The sequence below is a fragment of the Ixodes scapularis genome, unplaced genomic scaffold (genome assembly GCF_016920785.2).
Source record: "Ixodes scapularis isolate PalLabHiFi unplaced genomic scaffold, ASM1692078v2 PGA_scaffold44__24_contigs__length_19508400, whole genome shotgun sequence".
In the NCBI taxonomy this organism is placed as follows: Eukaryota; Metazoa; Arthropoda; class Arachnida; order Ixodida; family Ixodidae; genus Ixodes; species Ixodes scapularis.
In genome coordinates, this window is record NW_024609873.1 from 13,650,212 (window position 1) to 13,672,271 (window position 22,060).

General features: G+C 46.1%; 1 protein-coding gene and 1 pseudogene across 1 annotated transcript; both read right to left on the minus strand.

The window, feature by feature from the left end:
* Nucleotides 1–3,761: 3,761 nt before the first annotated feature.
* On the minus strand, nucleotides 3,762–4,291 carry LOC121047812 (annotated as a pseudogene).
* Nucleotides 4,292–6,300: 2,009 nt separating this feature from the next.
* LOC115310702 lies at nucleotides 6,301–11,385 on the minus strand. The gene is made up of 4 exons (XM_040217110.1): nucleotides 11,371–11,385; nucleotides 11,034–11,205; nucleotides 8,197–8,273; nucleotides 6,301–6,570 (listed from the first exon to the last, which is right to left on the minus strand). Exons 1-4 carry the CDS (start codon nucleotides 11,383–11,385, stop codon nucleotides 6,301–6,303), a joined length of 534 nt encoding a protein of 177 aa, XP_040073044.1.
* Between the last annotated feature and the right edge of the window lie 10,675 nt (nucleotides 11,386–22,060).

Here is a 22,060-nt window from a genome sequence, read left to right on the forward strand (position 1 = left end):
CTCCATTTAGTCAGCATTTGCGTTTTGCTCGTGCCTTGTTTCCTGCTCTGTGTTCGGTCCCTTGGCAGCAAGTTAACAATCGGTTCAGTTTTGCCCTGGAGTCTGACGATCCCTAGAACCATAGATTGCTCTGGCGACAACTTTTTCAAATGTAGAAAAATGTATTTGAGATAATCAGTACAAGATAGCGAGAAATGTAACTAAGATATAGTAGCAAGTATTTTAAATGCAGGATGTGAGTAAATTATTCAAGATAGCCACAACTCTGGTTCTATGCAATTGAATCCGGTCCTTGCCTTCTTGTGTTTTATTAATATCTCGCTTATTCCTTTGTCATCCATCAAAAACTTGTTGCTGTCTTTCATGTGAAGATGGTGACTCTTATATTTATCCAGTCCTTCGTCTTGGTGCTCGTTCCTGTGGCGCACATTAGTACTTTTTTTTCGCTGTTTTAATCTTTCAAATCTTTCCCTGTTGCTCTTTATCAAATAATTTACTAAGGAATACATCTTTCTTCAGGAAAATTCAATGGCCTTGGTGCCGAGAGCTTTTGCATGGTTGGAACAGCCGGACGCGCGAACCCATAAGTTGTCCTCTTCGAAATGGTAGGGCTCGTCCGTTTAGGTTGTCATCGTGAAAACCCGTCGACACAGTGAAGACAGCAGTGTCGGTTATCTCGGCGAATCCGGTGTCTATGTATTTAGGCGACCGTGCTCTCACTCGAAGCTGCGCAAAACCGCGACAGCGGGATGCGCTTGCCATCTCTTAAACGCGGGTTGTCTCCACCTCTAGGGGAAGTTATGCCACAGTGGACGGGTTAGATACGAAGTATAATGTATTTTCCTATAGTCACAGACAGCTCAAAGAACGCAGGATCTCTCCGCAGCCAATTAAATTGCGGCATTCGTCAATAAGGACACCGAAGAACCAATTAGAAAGTAAGAAACGTGAATGTAAGATGCCTGGCGTTTTTATAGCCATGAATGATTATAATAAAGTATTTAGACCGTCTCTTTCCTTCTTCCTTAAATTCCCTCTTTATTCAGTCTTCCTTTCGAAAACCGTTTCTTCATCGTCCCCTCTAATTCCAAGCTTTCACTCTCGTGTACAGGGTGAGGCTAAGGACCTGCGCATTAGGTACTCCTTGCTATGTTGGAATTCTAAACGTGCAGTGGCTAGCGATATGAGCTAAAGTGTGAAAACGGCGACCAGGCAGCACAAACCACGTGGTCTAGAAGGCAGTCACTGGACGGCCACAACTGCAGTGGAGCTGTCTATATGTCTACGGCCTAGTCACCGCATTCTATAGCTCATATTCTACACTCTCAACAAAAGGATAGTCGTAGGGTACGACCTTTGGGGTAGTAAGAAGCCGTCACAGATATCGCTACCCCCCCCCCCCCCCCTCGCTATACTAGCGACCCCAAGGGCAGTCACACGGCACGCAATCAACAGGTAATCACAGTGAGCACCCCCAAAAGAAACATGGCGGCTGGCAAGCGAAGGGGGAGCGATCCGAGTAAGGCCTAGCGAGCTGGACTGCTTTTTTTCTAAAATACGATTCTCAAGTGCGTGCGCCCGTTCGCTGTCTTCCGTGCGCACTAAAGCACTCCAAAACGCGCCTCGAAGCACCGGCACCGCACTTAGTGGGGGATTCGCGGGTTTGTCCGAGACTGCTTTCGCGCAGCCGGCTGCATTTGCTTCGCGGCCAGAAAACATTCAAAGAAGGAATCTTATAGCGACAAATGGAATGATGTCTTTATTTAACAGAGCATCTGCTTGCTGTGCTTGCCGGAAGTGATTCGGCGTTTTCGGTTGACAGCGGCGATGCGAAGCATCACCGATTCAAGCGGCGTCGGTTCCGATCGTTTAACGCTCCTGCTCACCTGTTAGCATTCGTTATCCACTTTCAAGTCCCTGGTAATCCTCACCGCGTCTGTGCACGCGCTTGGAGCTGTACAGCGCACGGAACACCCGTTCAACTTGCTATGGGACTGATCAGGTGTTGGACTGATCCTACTGGGACGAGAGAGAGACCGAGAGCCGAACCCAAGCCTCCGTAGGCTGCTCCGTGGAGCCATGGAATGCCTCCATGTTTTTCACCCAAATAAATAGACATAAACGCGCGATTCCTTGAATTGGGCGGCGACAAGCGTCACTTGACGGATGTTTTTCACCTAAAAAAAATAGACATAAAAACGCGCCACTCCTTGAATTGGGTGGCGACAAGCGCCACCTAACGGACAGCGCTCAAAGTAACAAAAAACAAAAAAACTAGCAGTCACTTTGAGCGCCTCGCCAGACATACACCTATTTCACACCACACTTCACACATTCGCGACATAGAGGTAACATATGCATTGTGTACATGAACGCGTTTACAAAATGCACAAGGTATAACATGAGACACTGACACTTTACATTCCTATACACACGGTAAGTCGTCACTACCAGCTTATATACTGCTGTATTTTTTGTAACCGATTAGGCTGGTGACCACTGTCATATTTTGCATAAATACAAAAAGACTGTGCAAGATTTACCCGTATATAATATTTTTCCCTACCGCCCTTAGGAAAGCGCTCTTATCTCTAATGTAATCCACTGCAAAAGTGAACAGCAGGTTATAAATAAATTTCAATAGTCGCTACACGTCACGTTTTCGTAGGCTTCGTTTTCTCGCTAGCCTACACTTGAAGTATACAGAAGCCTGTTTAATGAGTTGTATTAATTATCTAAAATAATTTTTGCAATTCAAACTTTCTGAACATGCGGACGCATTTTCTTTTCTCTTTTTACATATACGGATGACTTCAGCGGTGGTTGAGTACACGCAAAGTAACGTTGAGTACACTGAGCAGGCGGAGGTGATTCTGGCGAAGCGCTTTCACCGGTCCCCCCGAAGCGTTGTTTGTTTTCTTCTTTTTACTACAATTGTTTCTGCTCAAGCGCGTGTCTCTCAAATGTATGTTCTATGCGCGAGCGCGAGCGCCAAGAGGACAGTGCAGAATTGCGCTTTCGGGCCGTGCCTTCACCTACGCATGCTAAATTATATAAGCATCAAAAACGCCGTGATCATAGTTCTCTGCGCCGCACCTGCTGGCGTCTGCAGCAGTACTTTTTCTAAAGCGAAAATCTAAAACAAATAGCAATTGTATGTTTGCCAACGCCTTATTTTTGGAAATACACTTGGAATCTTTTATATAGATAAAAGGAGCGCGCGCCGGAAGGACTGAAATCCTAGTCCCCTTGGGATTACACCCACATCCGTTAGGGATGACCGACACTTGCCATAGCGGCCCTGCCATTGTTTGAAGCATTTTTTAAACGCCATTTTGGAAATGGACTTCAGCTGGGCCGTCATATTCCGCATTATATCTTCTTGTGACCCACTAAGGGTTCCTTTCGTCGGCATTTTTATCTTGGGGAAGTGCCAGAAATCACAAGGAGCGACGTTGGGAAAGTAGAGAGCCTGATGCGTGCTGTGTCTGGCCAAGAAACTCAATCAGATGCAAAGAACGAGCTTGTGCAGTCATCGTGCCACTGTCGTGTTCCAGCTACCCACAGATCCGGTGTCTCGTGCCGCACGGCATTGTGAAGAGTACTAGCAGAAGATACGTTCAGGTAGTACTCTTTGGTAATGTTTTGACCTTGTAGTGCATACTCGGGATGCATTACCCCAGGAGAGCCAAAGAAAATGGTCAACATCACTTTGATGTGGCTATGCACCTGTCATGCTTGTTTTCACGCCGGGATGTTGAATGTCTCCATTGTGATGACTACATCTTGGTTTCCAGATCGTACGCGTTAACTCATGACTCATCACCAGTGATGACCGAGTTCAGGAAGCTAGAGTCACCATTTATGGAGTCCAACATGTCTTGCGAGACCTCCAGACAGAGTTCCTTTTGCTCCATAGTGAGCAACGTCGGCACGAATTTCACAGACACTCTGCGTAGACCCAAATCCTCCTTCGAAAGTGAATGCACTGAACTGGAAGATACTCCCACCTCAGCTGTAGGTTTTTTAACGGTGCAGTGACGGTCGTGCACAAAAAGAGTCTGCACTTGGTTAATCACCTCGCTATTTCGGCTAGTCGAAGGCCTTCCGGAACGTGCGTCGCTTTCCACAGACGTGCGGCCATCTTTGATCCGGTAGTACCACTTGTTAATTTGTGCAATGTCTATGGCATTGTCGCCGAAAGCCTGCTGAATCTTTCTAATTGTTTCCACCTGAGTGTCACCAAGTTTGAACAAAATTTGAAGCAATACATATATTCAAGCCGTAGCATCACCTTAGGAAAAGAAAGAAAAAACGACGAAGACTGGTTGCAATTACTCACTCGGAAGCTGACTGCCAGCGACTCATTTTCTGCGGGCCTGATAAAATTCAGTCATCTGCATTAATGTTCCCTTCACCTCCACACCAGAGGATGCTGTCCGCACTTCATTTGTTTCCGCGGGACAAATTTAGGTCGGATACCTTCACATACTGCAAAATGCGGCAGGCCAAACCTGAGGGGGCACAGGCACGTAGCCAGAGGGTGCTTAGGCTAGGAGGGTGGGCGGAACGTGTTACCACAGGTTATGCCCTCTTCTTGTCAAAGTGCCTGTCAGTCAAGCGAATGGCTTTCAGAATTATTTATGCTTCAAAACAGAGTTCGGAGCTCTCTTCGGCGCTCCCACGAGTTGTTTTTGATCTTCTCTCTTTAAAAGGACCATTCCGTGGTCTGGGGTGTTGCCTGTAGGGTCCAAAGATCCAGACACTGAAGCCGTACAGGGTATGTGCTTGCCTCTTTAAAGGGATACTGAACCGAATTTTGAATTTCGCAAAATAAGGCTCTAGAAGCGTTGAACAGGACTCTACGAACTCCAAGACATTACTTGTACATCGATATCTCAAAAGGAATGGCCGCACTTTTGGAAAAGAAGGGCGTGACCAAGCGAGGCTTCTGACATCACCGTTCTGCGGGAGAATTTGAGAAGGAGGGGGAGCGGCCTCGCTTCGGTTCACCAGCTCGAAACGGGACGTAGTGAGGAGGAGGGAATGGGGAATTGAATCGTGACGTGCCTTGTCTTGTCGGTCTCGTCAACCGGGTTCAGTCGGGCACTTCTTTTCTAAAAATATGGCGATACGTTAGAGATATCGCTGTACGAGTGATGTTTTGGGGTTTTGCATCGTCCCGCCTATCTCTACAGCCTTGTTTTGCGAGTTCCAAAATTCGGTTCAGTATCTCTTTTAAGCTTAGTCGAAAGACATCACGTTTTACCCAGAGGCTCCACACCAGACCTGTCACTCTCAGAGGTGTCATCTTTATCCAGCCCGATGATGATGGGCTGGATGTGAGCACTAGTGGCATTGCCTTGTTGGAACGCTTCTTCCACCCCAACAATTTGCTTCCAAGCATTGCACAAGCTTTCAGCCGTGGCCAACCCAGCTTCATTGATGAGCTATCGAAATATGGCACATCTCGAGAACTCCCGAGTGACTGTGGATGTGCCTTCCTGTCAAAGTGGCGTCTGAAATTCTGCAAGCCTGCCTTCCCCCCCCCCCTCCCAATCCGCCTTTACCTACCGTTTGAACAGAATCGTATCTGATATGTTTTCAGTGTATGCCATTGAAGCCCTGAACCCACAATATGACAGACGTCGCACAAAAAAAAGATGCCATTCACGTGCTCCATCTCAAACCTTAACATCGAGCCATCGACCTCGTAGCTCCACGACGAGACGTGCTTCCTTGAAGGGGTGTAATATTACAAGATGAAGATACTGCTTAGGAGAAGACGAGGTGGAGGACAACTAACTCGCGCAGCAGAAGTCCAGCCCTTCTGCAACAATCTTCATTCCTATACAAACCACCTTTTCATCGAAACAATATTAATAGTGGAACAGCACCTGGGTCCCGGTGACAAGATGGCATTTCCGGGCTTTCAGTTATGCTGTACATAAGGAGAGCAACTTTTTTTTATTGTGATCCCATACCTCTCAGTGTGACATAAGTGAGAACGTGAAGCATGCTTCTTAATCAATGCTTGTGGAAATGTATGAGCAAACTTTCTAAATTTAAAAAAAAAATACAGATGATGATGCCTGTTCCAATAAAAACCACCACTGTTTATTTTCAAAATATACAGTACAAATTTAAATCTGAAGGCTTTCGTTTAAAAACAGATGGCATCAAGTAATGTAATTTAGGTTTAAAACGATGTTCAACTGAAAAACAAGTCTTTATAAGGCACTGCACAGATGGTACACTATGAACAGCCTTTACTATAAATTAACGAAAGCAGGTCTTGAATCACAAGCAGCTCCAGACTTGCAATGCAACTGTGCCCATTATTGTGTGCGAAACCCCGATGGCATGCTCAAGAAGGGTGAGTGTATTTTTTATTTCAGCAGAGTATTTGATGTTCAAAGCCCAGAACAGGCACATCAACAACGACACTGCTTGTGTAAGGCTTGCAGCATCAATGGTCAAACCTTCGACTGTCACCGCATACACTGAAGATGTGAGCACGTCCTCACCAGTGTACAGAATAATTGGGTTCATGTACTGGGCGCCCGGCTCCTGTGACAAGGACAAAGGCCGTTTCGATAAAAATACCAACATGCAAATCGCTGCACAATTAAAAAATTTCCCGAGTCATTTCATTCTTATTAAAAGTAAAACTTATACTTCTTTCAATTTGGTAATGCTGTTGGGCTAACGTGCTTTTAAAGTTTATCCATACATATTGGGAAAAATATGCAAATCAAAACTTGCTGTTTCGGCAAGACAAATGACATTAAAACAATTCCTCAGAAGGTCTTTACAGACAACCTGGTAATTGTTCAGTTTGTTATGTCGTCACATATTTTTCGCAAGTGTAGAGTTTTGGAAACAGTCCCACACTGCAGTTTATTTTGAAGTAAATTATTAAGCACAAAAGGTTGTATGTATCTATATAAACTTGCTGGATTGATCCTCAACTTTTGAAAGGAAAAAACAAATAAAAAAAAATATTTGCAATGTTTACCGTAGTCTCAAGCAAGCGCTCACTCAAAATTCGAGGATAATCACGAAAAATTGGGGGATGGGTGCTTCTGAGGTCCTCAATATGCAAATGACTTGCCTTTGCATATTTTCGAAAGGTTACAAAATTGCGAGACACTTATTGTGGAATGGGTGGATGCTCGCATTTCGCAGTAAATAAAACCCAGTTCGCTTTAAATATTAACTACCATAATTCTACAACTGATCTACCCAGTTCACTCAAGCATATCACTTGTTTCAGGTTGGCAGCTTTTTTTTAGTGTACCTATAAATGCGAAAAAGTACTTTTTCTTCAATTGTTATAGTGTTTTACATCACAACGCTCGGGAGAAGCTCTGCATTTGTTTTTCCTCCCATCCTGCCCAAACATCAGGGTTTACAATGTTAGAGATTAGCTTTTGTTGGCATGAGAAAGTAGGATTTCTTCTCCCCAAAATAAATATGCGCCTGGTGCGACTTAATGGACCTTTTCCGAGAAGCATTCTGCGCACGCGCGAGCGCCCGATGCCACGCAGCAAAAGACGGCACGAAAAATTGAGGAAATTCAGAAGGAGGCTGTGGATCAGCGAGTAGAACACGTAATTGCAGCATATTTATAATTGTGTTACACAGAAAAAGAAAGAGGGCGGAAAGATAAACGCAACGTTTGGGTGGACGCCACGGATGCCCTTTAAAGTTGCATTGGGCATGCGCCGCAGCTCAGAGTGCAAAGAAACTGGTAGCGTGGCTCCCATTATAGATTGGTAGCGCAGGTACTTCACTTCCTTGATTTTTAGTTCGTGCAGCCACCGCCTGGTGCCGTCGGTATGTGGAAAAGGTCTATTGCTGCAAGCACAACAGCACCCCTGTTATGCACCTTATTCTCATTTAAGCTGACGATAAATTTTGCATTCATTATCACTTTTCACCACAGTAATTGTTCTGATTACAGCTTTCCTGTTCTGTAAGAAAAAGAGAAAATATTGGCGCATCACTCATTCACAAAATGTCGTACTCTGTACATTATATACATCTGAACCCTTTTGTTACGATTTTAAATTAATGAACAAGTTTTATCACTTTCCACTTTCCTAGCCATTTAATGCTAATATCCTGATGGGCTTTTCTCTCTAATAATAAATATCTATTTCGATTTAAATAGGCATGCCGAGCAATTCATACTAGACTCTTCACGAGGTTGTTGCTTCTTTCCTTCAGCAGGCATGGCAACAAGATCAGGGCACCGTTGGCAAGGAGAGCTGGAGAAAAAAGAAAAAGAAAAATGACATCTTGGAAAATAATGTTTTGCAATCAAATGTTGCCATGGTTATACAATCACAATATACTATCTAGAACCTTTACCAGGTATTCACTACACTACTTCGTTTTAGCTTTAGCATGCCAACCTATAGTATGTATTCACGCGAGTCTTAGGAGCAGTGTATTTTGGGAACAGTGCCGCCTTTGTGTCCGCGAGAGAAGACAACCACACCGCTACACCCGCACTGCCCGGCGATTTCTCTGCCGACACCATGCAGAAACGACGGACGCTTTACGCAGTTGCGTTGTTACAGTGCAGTGGATAGTTGCGGCAACATTATGATGTTGTCTTCGGAAGGTAGTTTTCCACCGTTGGGTCCTTATTGCAGACAGCCAACAGGAACATGTACACTACGAGAAGATGGAAATCTGCAGCGTGGATCCCATCGATCTGTCGCCAAATGGCCTCATCCAAGACAGCGGGTGGCAGACGCGGGTGGAAATGACTGACATCCAGGACTACAAAGCAACCCACTTCTAACGATAATGAGAAACTGATCATTTCCAGTCTAGTCGTATCTTAAGTGGATAGCACTGTACTTGATGTTAACAACAAGTTTTGTTATGTGCAAGGAGGTCTTAAATGCCGGTAACTACAGGCTAATGGGTTCAGGCACTGTCGATGACAGCAGTAATTGCGGAAAGAGCGATCGTCGTCTCGCAGGTAAGGTAGATCTACGAATATTTACTTTTACAAGTTTAATAATTCTTTGATCTGGCAAAGTAGACTGAATTCGCGGCACTTGTTTTCAAGTACGTCTGTGGCACTTCTTGTTTTTGGCAGACATTATTTCTTTTGACATGTCGACATCTCAAGAGGGCTAGGTCTATCGTGCTGGTCAAGTTCAGCCGCTATAAAGGACTCTCAAGAGAAGACCCAAACGTAAGCTTCCTACCGGAGGAGGCGGAAAGTCGGCCTTGAAAGAAATTATACCATTCTTGAGCATGTTTTTGTCTTTTGAGTCGCAGCAACCTCAAAGCTTTCGGGCGCTGTTGCTTGCCAGTGACAAGCAACAGCCCGTACTCCAACCTCGTGTTGCTCGCATGGCGCCAACAATTCACAGTATCACTTTACAGCGTGCTGCACAGTTCTTAAGGATATGATTAGTCTTCCAAAAGTGAATCAAGCAAAGGTGCAGACGTGCTCCAGAATTACGCGAATATCTTAAGTCTACCTCACCTGTGAGACGACAATCGCTCTCTCTGCACTCGCTGGTTTCATCAACGGCTCCTGGACCCCTTAAAATACTCGGTTGAGCGTGACAAAATTTGTCTTCAGGAGGTAATCCGAGATGTCAGTAATTCAACAAATAAAGCCATAGAGCGAACGGATCCACGCCGCAGATTTCCACCTTCTCCTCATAGCCTGCGCATTCTTTTCCACTGTCCACCATAGGGGCCCAGCAATGGAGAAACCCGTGCCATATACAGCATCGTAACATTGCCTAGACTATACAATGCACCGCACCACCGCAACTGCATATATCATCCGTCGCTGTCACTTGTGCGTGGTGTTGCATGCAAGAATCACTGGGCAGGGGGGCTGTACAAGCACAGTTGTCTGGTTTCGCGGACACAAAGATGGCACTGTTTCCAGAATGCATAGGTCCCAAGCTGCGCTTAAATACACCCCAATGCTGAAAAAGTTCTGCTCGAGCCATAAGCTATAATTAGGGCTCCGTGTTTTCGGAGTTTATTTTCTTCAAATTCGGAGGGTGTTTTTCGGAGCTTATTTTTTGCCGAAGATTTGGAGTTTATCGGAGTTTATATTTGGTTGATTCCCAGTTCTCCGAAATTCGGAGTTTAATTTCGCAGTGTTTCCTATTCAACAAAAACATGTAAATAATAACCGGATGTAAACGTATGCCAGATAAACAATAACACGTGCTTGTACCGATTAAAATTGCTTCAGACGAATTTGACGTTCGTGCCATTGCCATTGGCAATATTAATTTGTCCCACTACAAAAGTGTTGCTTCGATAGACTTCAATACCTTAAAAACCAATAAACTCCCGGGGGCAGTCACTACGAAGCTTGTAGTCATCCCATCTTATTCCATCAATCTAGCCTGCGGCCGCGCGAGGTGGAGTGGTTAAGGAGGTAATATAAAGTTTCAACTGTCCCGTTTCTCTATTTAATATAATCTCTATGGTGCATAGCTTTCACTGTTAGAAAAGCATACCTTCTGCTTTCTCTAAGTCACAAATCGCTTGGCTCAAAATGGAAACCAAAAGATTGGGTTTTGTCGTGACCCGAATGTACGATGACCTGCTGCCCTGAATCAACCTCGACGAAAGAAGCGGCAAGACCCCTTTTGACAACGGTCTGAGATTTGAAAGATAATTATCGTGCCAGTTTCTCAGGACCATTAACTATGTGCTGATCAAATTGTAAAAAAAAAAAAAAATGTATTTCACTTCTTTTTTGTATAATTTTTTTTTTGCGGGGGGGGAGGTGGCATGGGCACATAAACATTTGGAGTTTATCGGATAAATCCGAAATGACCAAAATTTTACCGGCGGGTGTTTTTCAGAGGTTTTCGGATTTATCCGAAAACACAGAGCCCTAGCTATAATGTAAGCAGCATCACAACAGCTTTTTCTGTTGGCACACAGAGGCAAATAAGGAAGGGTAGAAAATATTTCTGCCTGTAAACAAAATTAATACAGAGGTATAGCACTTTTCTTCAGCTACTTACTTTTGCCTTCTTCCGGGCAGTTCTCGGCGGCTTCCAATATTTGTTTTGCCTTTTGTTTTGATGATGACTTCATACGGAAAAGCTCATAGAGTGCCTTGATACTTCTCTCAAGGAAGGCTGTGAGACCCTCCTGGGCATCTCTCCCTGTCTGGCGTCGGAACTCCTGCTGAATCTGTAATAATAAACTTTGCTCAACTTATTTAAAATATGTCAAAATCATAACAAAAACCTTCATAAAGATTTTTGTCCAATAACATAGCATGACAATTAAGGCTATTCACGCTTTTTTTGCTCTCGGAGATACAACGTGCGTTACCTAAATGATATATTTTAGTACCATTATTTTAACCATCTAGCTTTGACTTCTTGCAATGTTTGGAGTTCTGCATAATAGTTTCCTCAGCTGCACATTAACATTAATCATAATTCGCTGTTTGAGGCCGAAACTTACATTACTGCCGAGTTGCTGGCATATGTAGACAAGTTGTGACTATACTAGCCTTCTATAAGGCGTGAAACGAAATGATTAGGAATTGATGTCTCCCACTGAAATATTTTTGGATCATTCTACCTAAATGTATAAATAGCGTAAGAATCCTAATAACAATGCGAACCGTATATTACTGTGAAGGTAATCATGTTCACAGCCTCCATAATCAACCAGCCATTGAGCTGTACAGCAAGGGCATTGTGATATAACTTGTCATGGTTCAAGAAAATGCTACAGCTAGTGGCAGCTAACACATCAGGTTGGGAAGTGAAGACCTCAACAGACGCGGAACATGACTGCTACTATACTTCGTTTCATAGTTAAACTAGAATGCTGCCATGGCTAGTTGTGCAAGCACATGGCTTTGTCTAGTACCTCATTTGCATGCGACCACATGCAAATGAGACGCTAGACAAAGTCAAGCTCTCGTGCTACTAGCCTTGGCAACATTGTAGCTTAAGTATGAAATGGAGTATAGTTGGTCATAGACAAAATTCATTACAACGGACTAACATGACCTAGCGCAAAACATCCCCCCTTGTATCCAAACTATGCTGTATCCAAAACGGGGAGGAGCAGAAATGAATAATTTCTTAGTGCGCAACTTCCTGAAGCATTATTTGCAAATCTTTCAGAGAGAACAGTGTGATAAGAGGCTGCTGGGATTGTCTGAGTGAACATGCAGTAACTTTTCACTGGATGTTGACTATATGCAGGAGTGTACATTTTACTTGGTTTAGCTGTGTAAACGATCCATCTTCGTACTCACTGATTATGTTTCTATCTTCGTATCTGGCCAGGATTTAAGGCAACTACTTTATCTTCTACTCGGAGACGACGCCTTCGTTAACGACAACAGCTCTTCCGTAGATTTGCATAAAGACTACATTGTGTCGGATTTTAAACAGACCAACTCAGCCCTCCCTGAAATTGACAAGGCCAAGGCCAAAAATAACAGCAAGCTCTTCAGCACGCTTTATCATGAGCAATCCATTTACAGGAAAGCTCAGCGCGAATGCGCCTCACAGTCACAACAAAGGGACCATCGCAACACACGGCCAGGTAGCTAGCCTCCCAGAGTCGCAAGTGTTTTCCTCAGATGTCACCAGAGACATTCTTCTGTTCGATTCCCTTGTTCTTCATAATTGTACTGATTGTTTGCTTGTACAGGGCCTTTCCACCATCCAAATGTTTTTACCTAGATCCGCAGTGCTGGTGATTCTCACTTTATTGCCAAGAAATCGATTTTATCCTTTATGCGGACATATCAATGCCAGCCTTGTCGAACATGATTGGTGCGCAGACACACAAACATAAAAAAGGGCAAATTGAGAGTTCATGATTTGGCTAAATTCCTCCCAAAGATGCACTACATGGTGCGCTATGGAAGACTGACTGCGGCCCTTGGACCACTGCGCCAGTACTGGTGCCTTCGTTTCGAGGTGAAGCACCAGTACTTTAAGTCCATGGCTTCAAAAGTAAAAAAATTCATCAACATTTGCAAAACCCTTGCTACTCGGCACCAACTCCTGCAGAGCTACGAAATGAACTCTCTCAAGTTCCCTCTATGCCCGAGAGTGCTGTGTGCCCGAGCTGTTTACAAAGCTAGCTTTCCAGCTGCTGCCCAAAGCTTGGAGTGCAAAGCGGACCTCTTGGAAGCAAAAAGCGTGTATTAGACGCCGGAGACTACAGGGTAGAAGACATTCTGGTGGTAGCTACCGGAGAAGTCCCCCAGTTTGCACAGGTACGGAACATTTATGTCTCAAAGAATGATGCTTTCCTACTGCTTGAGAGACTTGCTACAAACTGTTTTCACCAACACATCTGTGCCTCTGAGGTGACCAAAGCAGGGGTGCTTCAACTCTCAAAATGAGGTCCTGAACTGGAGGCCTCATATCAGCACTTGGACCTGTACCATGGTGGACACGTGTGTCTTCGTTATGACGTATTATTTTAAACAGCCAGTGCCCATTCAGAGCCTGTAAAAATGCTTATTGTATTAGTGTTACATGGCAAAGTAAATGGTTCCTTTCGAGGTATGCTGTCCACATTTGAAATGAGACGAGCACTGCAGTATAAACAATTGCGCTAACCTGCGGTGGGAAACTCCCTTTGCCTACAGTGCCTGTACAATCTGCTGATCAAGTGGGTTAATAGTTTTGTAATTACTAGCCGCACACTGTCGCCACGAAGCGGCGTGAACGCAGGCGGGGGGCTGGCTTAAGACGCTCCCCAGTGACACACGGGCCGTCCGAAAAGGGTGACCCAAATGGCGTGAGCATTTGGGTCATCCTTTTCGGTCGAGGTGCTTGACATAGGGTACTCTTCTCAATGGAACCTCCTCGAGAAATTCGATTAATGTGCGGGGCAGACATTTGGGAGTTTCTCGTACGACCTCTTGAACGTACGACCGGTTGAAAGAACATTCATGCTGGGATGTTGTCTGTCGTGCAAGCGTCCCAAAACTCTGAGCACATATCAAATGTGCTCGATGAAATGTGCCAAATGAGCCAGTGGAGGCGAATCCTATATCCCGAGACAGAGAAATACTGAAATACACGGACATGATCCCAGATATTTGTGTACGTTCGTCCTGTCCGGCCTCAGTCGTGGTGTTCAATGCTTCATACTTCACTGCACTTGAAGGCACAAATAATGGGTATGACAGGCGTGGAAGTTCGGCAAAACCGAGGAGGCCATTTGCAACTTATCTGCACGCAGAACTGACCGAGCACACGTTTAATGAGAAGACGCTCTTTACTGAACCGCACAATAAAAGACGACAAGAGTATCCTTACCTCGTTCCGGCGAACATTCAGGTCAACTCACGCCCTTGCATAGCTTCCCGTGCTATGCTAGATGTTTGGCTAAATTCCTTGAGCACGACGCCAGCTGCCAGCTGTTTTCTGTTGTAGTACACGGTAAAACTGCTAAAACCGTAAAACCACTGACAAAACAAGCGTTGGGTAAAACCCGCGACGGAAGCAAGAAGGACAACCGCGAAACTTTTTATCTGTCTCGTGTTTTATTAGGTGCCTACCAAGGTTGCCTGTACTTGTTTGTTTTCTGCCAGTTTAGGCGAACTGAGCCACACGCCTGTTTCGACCGGTTCAAAATTGAATAAGTGGTGACCAACGGCACAAAGAAAACAAGTTTCAAGTACTTTTTGAGATTTTTTAAGTGACTTTTACTATTGGATGACTGCATGCACTTGAATGTTCAATTCAAGAGTTTATAAAACGTGACAACCCCATGCTTGTCACCTGCCAACAGGGTAGTAAGGCTCAATGGCTCGAGCCCAGTGGGTCGTTAAGTTAGCCTGTGGGGTCGTTACAGCCGTCAAAACGCATGATAACGACGGGGGGGTGCTCACTTTTTTTTAGAGTGTAGCCACGGTACATACATGCCATTGGGCACGCGATTGTAGTTTTGCAAGAAGTTTTATGCCTAATTATTTCGAGTTCAACTCAGAGGTGGTGAAGTATCAAAAATGAAGCGAAAATGGCGGCCGTGCATTTCCTACGTCCAATACCAGTCTGCTCGCTCTCTGCTCGCTCTCTGCTCACTGGTTTGCGTGCTCGCTCCAAGATGGCTCACTGAACGGAGAAAAACAAAACCTGAGACCGCCATAATACATAAGGGCTGGCGACGGGCAGGTTAGTCGCGATAAGTAATAATATTAGCGAAACATATGAACCATGACCGCCTGGGGGCAGGTTCGCAAACCAGTTTGAAGACGGCGAATGTCCGGTGTAGGGCATGGGAAAACCAATGCCGGAGTTTTTGCACCATTCTCAGTATTTTACCACTTCTGAGTTGAACTCTCGAAAAATGAAGGAACCTTTTTGCGACACGTCATTCGCGTGACCAGTTTCACGTATTTACACGGTTAAAATCATAACATTGCGAGGTGTGGCAAACGTTGTGGTCCTCACGGCCTCGCCCTGTGCTTATCCTTCCTAATCCTACCGAGTTTCCAATTTCCCTTGGTCGCACGTGGGGCTCTAAAATAGCGGGAGATTTGACCTTAGTGGCGTGGATATGGCTCTTCTTTGTTTTCGTTTTTTTTAGCGACGAAGGAAATTACTGTGCTTCTTTCGCGGTGACGAAGACTTTCTTTCAACGTTCTGGCTCTTCTTACGGATTCGGTCGGGGATGCGTTCGGGCTCACATTCACCCAAGCCCTTTCATTTACATCTCTGTTGCGCACTTTGCATGCTCCAGAAGGACCTCGGGAGGCTTCATTGCGAGTAGACGTGACAGTGTTTATGCGCGTTCCGATGTCACCTGCTTTTGCTGTAATTGTACGTCCTGAAGTGCGCACTGTCACCACGTACTACATTTTAAAGGGGCTGTGCAACGACATTGGGTAGGAATAATTCTTACTTTACACCAGCTTCCTGGCACTGGTGGAACCCAAGGATACTCAAACGCAACACCACTGACGAAGAAGCGTTTTCGTCGTCACGGCGGAATTCAAAGGATGAAAGTTTCTTTCAGTCTCTCCTTCCAAAGCCGCCTTTTGCTGCTTCGCGAAATTTGATGACGGAGCTGTGGGGATAATGGCACCAGTACGATCCCAGGGAATGCGTCATCGAGCTTTGCGATCCTAACTGTGACGATATTCAAATGCTGCTCACACAGTGGACGCGAAGACTGCGTACGCATTCAATCTGGGCTCGTGATAATCGATGCCTCGACATGCATTCGGGTAGTGGCTCGTGTCCAATCGCTGCAACGACGACAATAGCCGAGCCATAACAATGTCTGGAACTCAGCAAGTGTCCTGTGCGTTGCCAACCCCAGCGCGTGGCTATGATCAACATTGGCGGCATATAATCGGCTCCAGATCACGTGGCCGTTTGTTCTGGTTGCGAGTTCAGGGGGTAAACGCTGCTCGTTCTTCTTTAATTTTTTCTTGGACTTCTATTGCGTGGGGTGAGAAACGAACGCGTGTTTCATAGGTGATTAACGTCAGGGATTAGTTTTAAGCCGAATTTGCGCAAAGTAGAAATTGTTGCATGGCCCCTTTAAGAGTCGACATTGAAAGTACCGTTTATGTGGTAAAATCAGTTACATTTCGAAATCGTGACTTTACTGGTAGGAATTATATCAGGACATGATTTGCATCGCGGCTTGTTGCGAGAACCAGAGCTATTCTTGGGGGGGGGGGGGGGGGCAGGTGAATGTAGAGGAGGTTATAATGTCAGCCGGGTTTTTTGCCCGCCTGTATACGGCCCGTGGTACCTTTGGAACAACTTCCATCATCCGGGGACTCGGCTCTAATATATCTTAATGCCCGCGTAGTATTATTCCATTAAGGTTAGGGAAATTTGCCGGGAAGGTTAGTCTAGTGTGGGCAAATCGGGCTTGTTTGTAAACAATGTCTGGCGTATAGCAAGGGTTCCGTGGTTACAATGAATTTTGTTAAACTACGAAAAGATTAACTCCCAAGACAGTTTTTATTAAAAATTGCTGAAAACCGAAAAATTCCTTTTTGAAGCTGTCCTCACTGCAAATAATCTTCATAAACAGCGTTATTTTTTGTTGATACGCAGCTCGACGCCCGCTGCAACGTCCGTGAGCCGGCTTCTTTCTTCAGGAACCGCGCGTATAGTCCTAGTTTCTTCTCTTATCGGCGCCCGGATTCTATATACAAGCAATTGGACCACGTACTTAGTGGTGGTTGGGAAATTCCATACCTGTGCCTGCAATTCGCTTTAACAAAAACCGCGGTAAACACCACTGATTTAACCGATGCCGAAAGTCAAGAGGAAATAATAGGCACCAAAAAACGCAGCTGACTGCGATCCAAAAGCCTAGTACAATGCTATGGTTTATTCCGGGGTATTTCGTGAAAAGAAAAGGGGGGAGGGGGCCCTTTATATCCCTGCACATATTATCGTTGTTTGCAGCGGATTCTTTGACCGTACAAGGTTGACTTTTCGGGGGCAGGGGGACTTTAGTAAAGGGAAGGTAGGACATTCCATTGTGCATCACACAGGAAAGGAACTGGTGCAGCAAAAATGTCCGCTGACCAAGAAAGTAAGATGGAAAACCGCACGTAATAATAAAAAGTGGCGAGGTTTCTTTTTTTTTTTTTTTCCCCGAGGACTGTGAGTTGTAGATTGTAACAGTTGTTCGCAGGACACAGTTCATTGCGTGTTTTTACCGTGTTATTTTATAACGTTATGAACGACCTTAATTTTTTTTATTACATTTATTCTATTTTTAACGACAATTGACACAAATTTTGAAACAAAATCACAAGAAAGTGACCTGACTAGGTTTATTACCCATAAATATGTTGCATAAGCTGGTTCGAAAACTTTAGCCTCTGTGAGAGCGAGCACGGCAAGGCGTTCCGTGGGAACAACCGGCCTCCGGTGCGCTCATTCTTATTTCGCCAAGTTTTGGCTGGGCGTGAACTCCGGACGGTCACAAGAAGCTGAAGCATTATCGAAGGCATGAAAAACTCACACACCTTCATGGGGTTCTCATCCTGTCAGCGACTATAGATAACACTTGGGTTGTCACGAAAATCTTTAAAAAAAAATGAGAAAGCGTTTTTTATTTTTTTCGTAAGGTCATGAACAAAAAATTACGTAGCAAGCCTTATGGCCTGGTTCACACTCCTGCGATTGCTTACGACCGGGAACTGTTAAATCCGATTTTTGAGCCTCTCGTGCCTGCTTACGAACGACTCTCCGGTCGTCAGCAGGCGTTATACCAAGGATTATGAACTTTTTAAAAAAAAAAGTCTTATCTGGTCGTAAGCAGTCACTGGGACCTAGGCTTTAAGATCGGTTTCTATCTTCTCCGGCACGATACGCTTTTGCTGTAATGCTGTCGTTTTTTATTTATTTTTTTGCATTTTTGTTTCTCCCGTTTCTATTACGCCACTGGCATTGAAGGCATTAAAAAAAAAAGTACGCGAACTAGGTTTATTGCGCTTAAGCTAACGAACGTAAACGTCTTCTTGCCCAATGGCTGCTTCACACTTTGGCGACCGAGTACGACCGTCTCCGACACAACTGGTTTTTATGCCGCTTGTGACTGCTTACCAAGGACGGCGCAGCAACGGGTGGTGGTCGTAAGTTGCATATGGTTTTTTCGAAATAGGTCGCAAATTTGTGAACCAGTCATAATTAAATTGGCTTGAGTGGCGAACCTTTCTGGAGCTCTGACTCCTGTCACTTTCCTCCTGGATCAATCCTTCGCGTCAGAAAAACCGCACTCCCCGCAAGCGCCTCCTACCTTCCCCGGGAACAGTAGGCAACCTCCGATGTCGTCAACTGTTTTTACTGCCTCTGCTCACCGTCATCGCCTTCCCCAGGCAAATTAAACGGACGGCGACCGTCTGTCGCTGCGCCTAACCAGAAATCGCCGCCCAAATATCACTGGCTGTCCCAGCTACGAATCTTTCAAATGAATTTCCAGTTCAGCACTCTGCGAGCTTTTCGACGATAAGGTTGAAGGTTACCTGGCTCACTCGCTGTTAACGACTCATGATTGCGCACCACCTTTCTCTTCATTTTTTTCTTCCATCTGCCGCATCGCTCCCCACGTTTTCCTCGTGAACACTCATTCGTCAGATTGTGTGTTTACTCAAATACAAAACTATTTCATTTTCCCTAAAACGGGAAAATGAAATGGTTCTGTATTTGAGTTACAACAGTTAAATTGTCTTCATTTGACCTTTCGGGTCATGAATTTGGAGATTTTAGAAGTACCGCTGCAGCCCGTTCATTCCGGAGCGTTACACCCACTGATCTATATTGTTGTAGGTTGGATCGCGGACCGCAGCCTCGGTAGCTGAAGCCGAGTGTCGCCACCGGTGGCCATTGATTGACACCACCAAATGCATGGTACTCTATGGGAAAAACAAGAAAATGTGCTGTTGCCGCCGTTTCGAAGCTGTTGTAGGCACTGAAACTTTTTAGCTGCTTTTCGCAAAACCTGTCAAATAGCATGTGTACAAACATTAAATCTGACAACCCTCACACGTTCCCATAAATAAATGTGTTTTTTGGTCGAGAGTGACTCCGCTGGGCGAGAAATTTAGTGTAGCTCAGTGAGACGAGAGTTACCTGTAGGTACCGCGGAGTTCGTGACGGCTTCGACAAGTTGGGTTTAGCAGTCACACAAGCTTGAGGGCTTTGCTACGCGGAATTTGCTCACTCCTGGATAGCCGCAGTCAACATGGTAATTGTTCGTCATTAATCAACTTTTGGGCTTCCCCGAGGACGGTCTTATTGACGGCAAGTTTCTTTGTTTACTTAACTATTAGAGCAAGTTTGCGAGCTCAGCCATAGATACTCCATAACGTTTGATTTTTTAATTCGCATTCGAACTCTTGACGAATACTGATTCGACCTCCAAACAACCTCGTACCATAAACTTCAACACGACCCAAATACCTATCATACCGGTTCAACCCCCGCCTTGGGACTCGCTCCCACAAATAACGATTCCGCCTATAGCGCGTGAGATGGACCCATCGCGGCACACGGGCCAGAGAGAGGCTGCCGCCGAACGTCACCGATCCCTTGGTGTCGTGTATTGATCTGTGGTGGCATGCCGGCCGCGAGACAGTGCGACGGTCCACGCGAGCGCCGGCTGCTGCGCGAGCCAGGCCTCCTTCCGCGTGCCCCCATTCGGTAACGGCAGCTCAACCTAGAGCACGTACACAGCGAGCATGTACCAATAAACCCTTGGTCCTCTGTGCCTGACGCACAAGACGTCTCGAGTGGACTACATTACACTGGCGACGAGGTAAACGTGAGGTCTCGGCAACGACAGCGCTCGACCGCAGCAAGTATGACTGCGTATTAACCCTTCGAAGAGTTTACTCCAGATGACCCTGCGTCCTGGCCACGCTATATCGAGCGCCTGGAATTTTACTTCGTGGCGAACGATATCACCACGCCAGCGAAGAAACGAGCCGTTCTCTGCAGCGTCTGTGGCTCGGCCACATATGCCATCTTGCGCTCTCTCTGTTCGCCAAGAGCTCCAGTTGAAACACCATACAAGGACATCATACTCAAGCTTCATGAGCACTTCGCTCCCCTACCGCCGGTAACTTTCGCGCGATTCCAGTTTTTCAAGCGGGGCCAGCGTTCTGGGGAGTCTATGGCAGACTTCGTAGCAGATCTCCGACGTCTGTCGGAGCACTGCGAGTTCGGTGAGATGCTCGACGACATGCTTCGTGACCGCGTAGTTTGCGGCATTCAAGACGACGCGTTGCAGCGACATCTACTCGCCGAGCCGAACCTAACACTGTGCAAAACCCTAGACATGGCGAAGGCAGCGGAGCTAGCCAAATTCCAGACCATCCAAATCCGCACCTCTGCTAAACCGGAGCCTACGGCGGTATCAGAAACCTATCGCGTGGGGATCGACGCAACGTCAAAGTCGCCGCGTGGAAGCACCGCACCGCGCGCGTCAAACACTCCGCCTACCGAATCCAGCTGCACAGCTGAAACCATGGAGGGCAGCCTGAAGCCAGGTTCGCCAGGTACATGCTGGCGTTGCAATGGAGCGCATATCGCAAAAACGTGCCGCTTCGTTGGGGCCGTGTGCCACTTCTGTAATAACAAGGGCCACATTGTCGCTGCGTGCCGCCAAAAGGAGAGAGCCGAACGTCGACGGTCAGCAATCCGCAACGACAGGCTGGAGACGGTGGACCCATTGAAGAGAGACTACTGTGTCTTCGCCGTGGAGCCACCCGTATTTTGCGATGTGATAATCAACGGCTGCAATCTGCGGATGGAAGTTGACTCCGGGTCGGCTTTTACGGTTGTCAACCCGCGTGTGATGCGCCAGCTCCGCATTTCCAAAAGCAGCCTCAGGCCGTGCACCTTCGAGCTGCGCTCTTATACACGGCAGAGTCTTCGGATTCTAGGGAAGGCAACAGCGGACGTTTCCTTCAAGGGCAAAAGCGTGGAATTGGAGCTTCTGGTTGTAAAGGGATTTGGCGTCAGTCTCTTAGGGCGCGACTGGTTCCGGTCCTTGGGCATTTCCCTGGAGGGTGTCAACCATGTCGACGCCTCGTTGCAGCATGTTCAGGCAGCCACAGTCCATAATGTGATGGACGAATTTTCTAAGCTGTTCCAAGCAGGACTCGGGAGAAGCAAGGGGCCGCCGGTTCGTGTAGATATCGACCCCGCCGTGAGTCCCAAGTTCTTTAAGGCCCGCCAAGTGCCACTTCCGCTGCTGCCAAAAGTCGACGAGGCCATCGATAAACTGGTGGAACAAGGAATATTTGAGCCTGTTCGTCACTTTCCTGGGCAACCCCCGTCGTGCCCATTCTCAAGAAGAATGGGAACATCTGCCTATGCGGCGATTACAAGTGTACGGTAAACCGTGCCCTCCGGTGGGAAACATACCCTTTGCCTACGGCTGATCAGCTGTTTGCCAAACTGGCTGGCTGTCAGAAGTTCTCCCAGCTAGACTTGGAACAGGCATACCACCAGAAGGAAGTAGACAAGGATACAGCAGATCTCCTAACGGTCAACACTCATCGAGGACTTCTCCA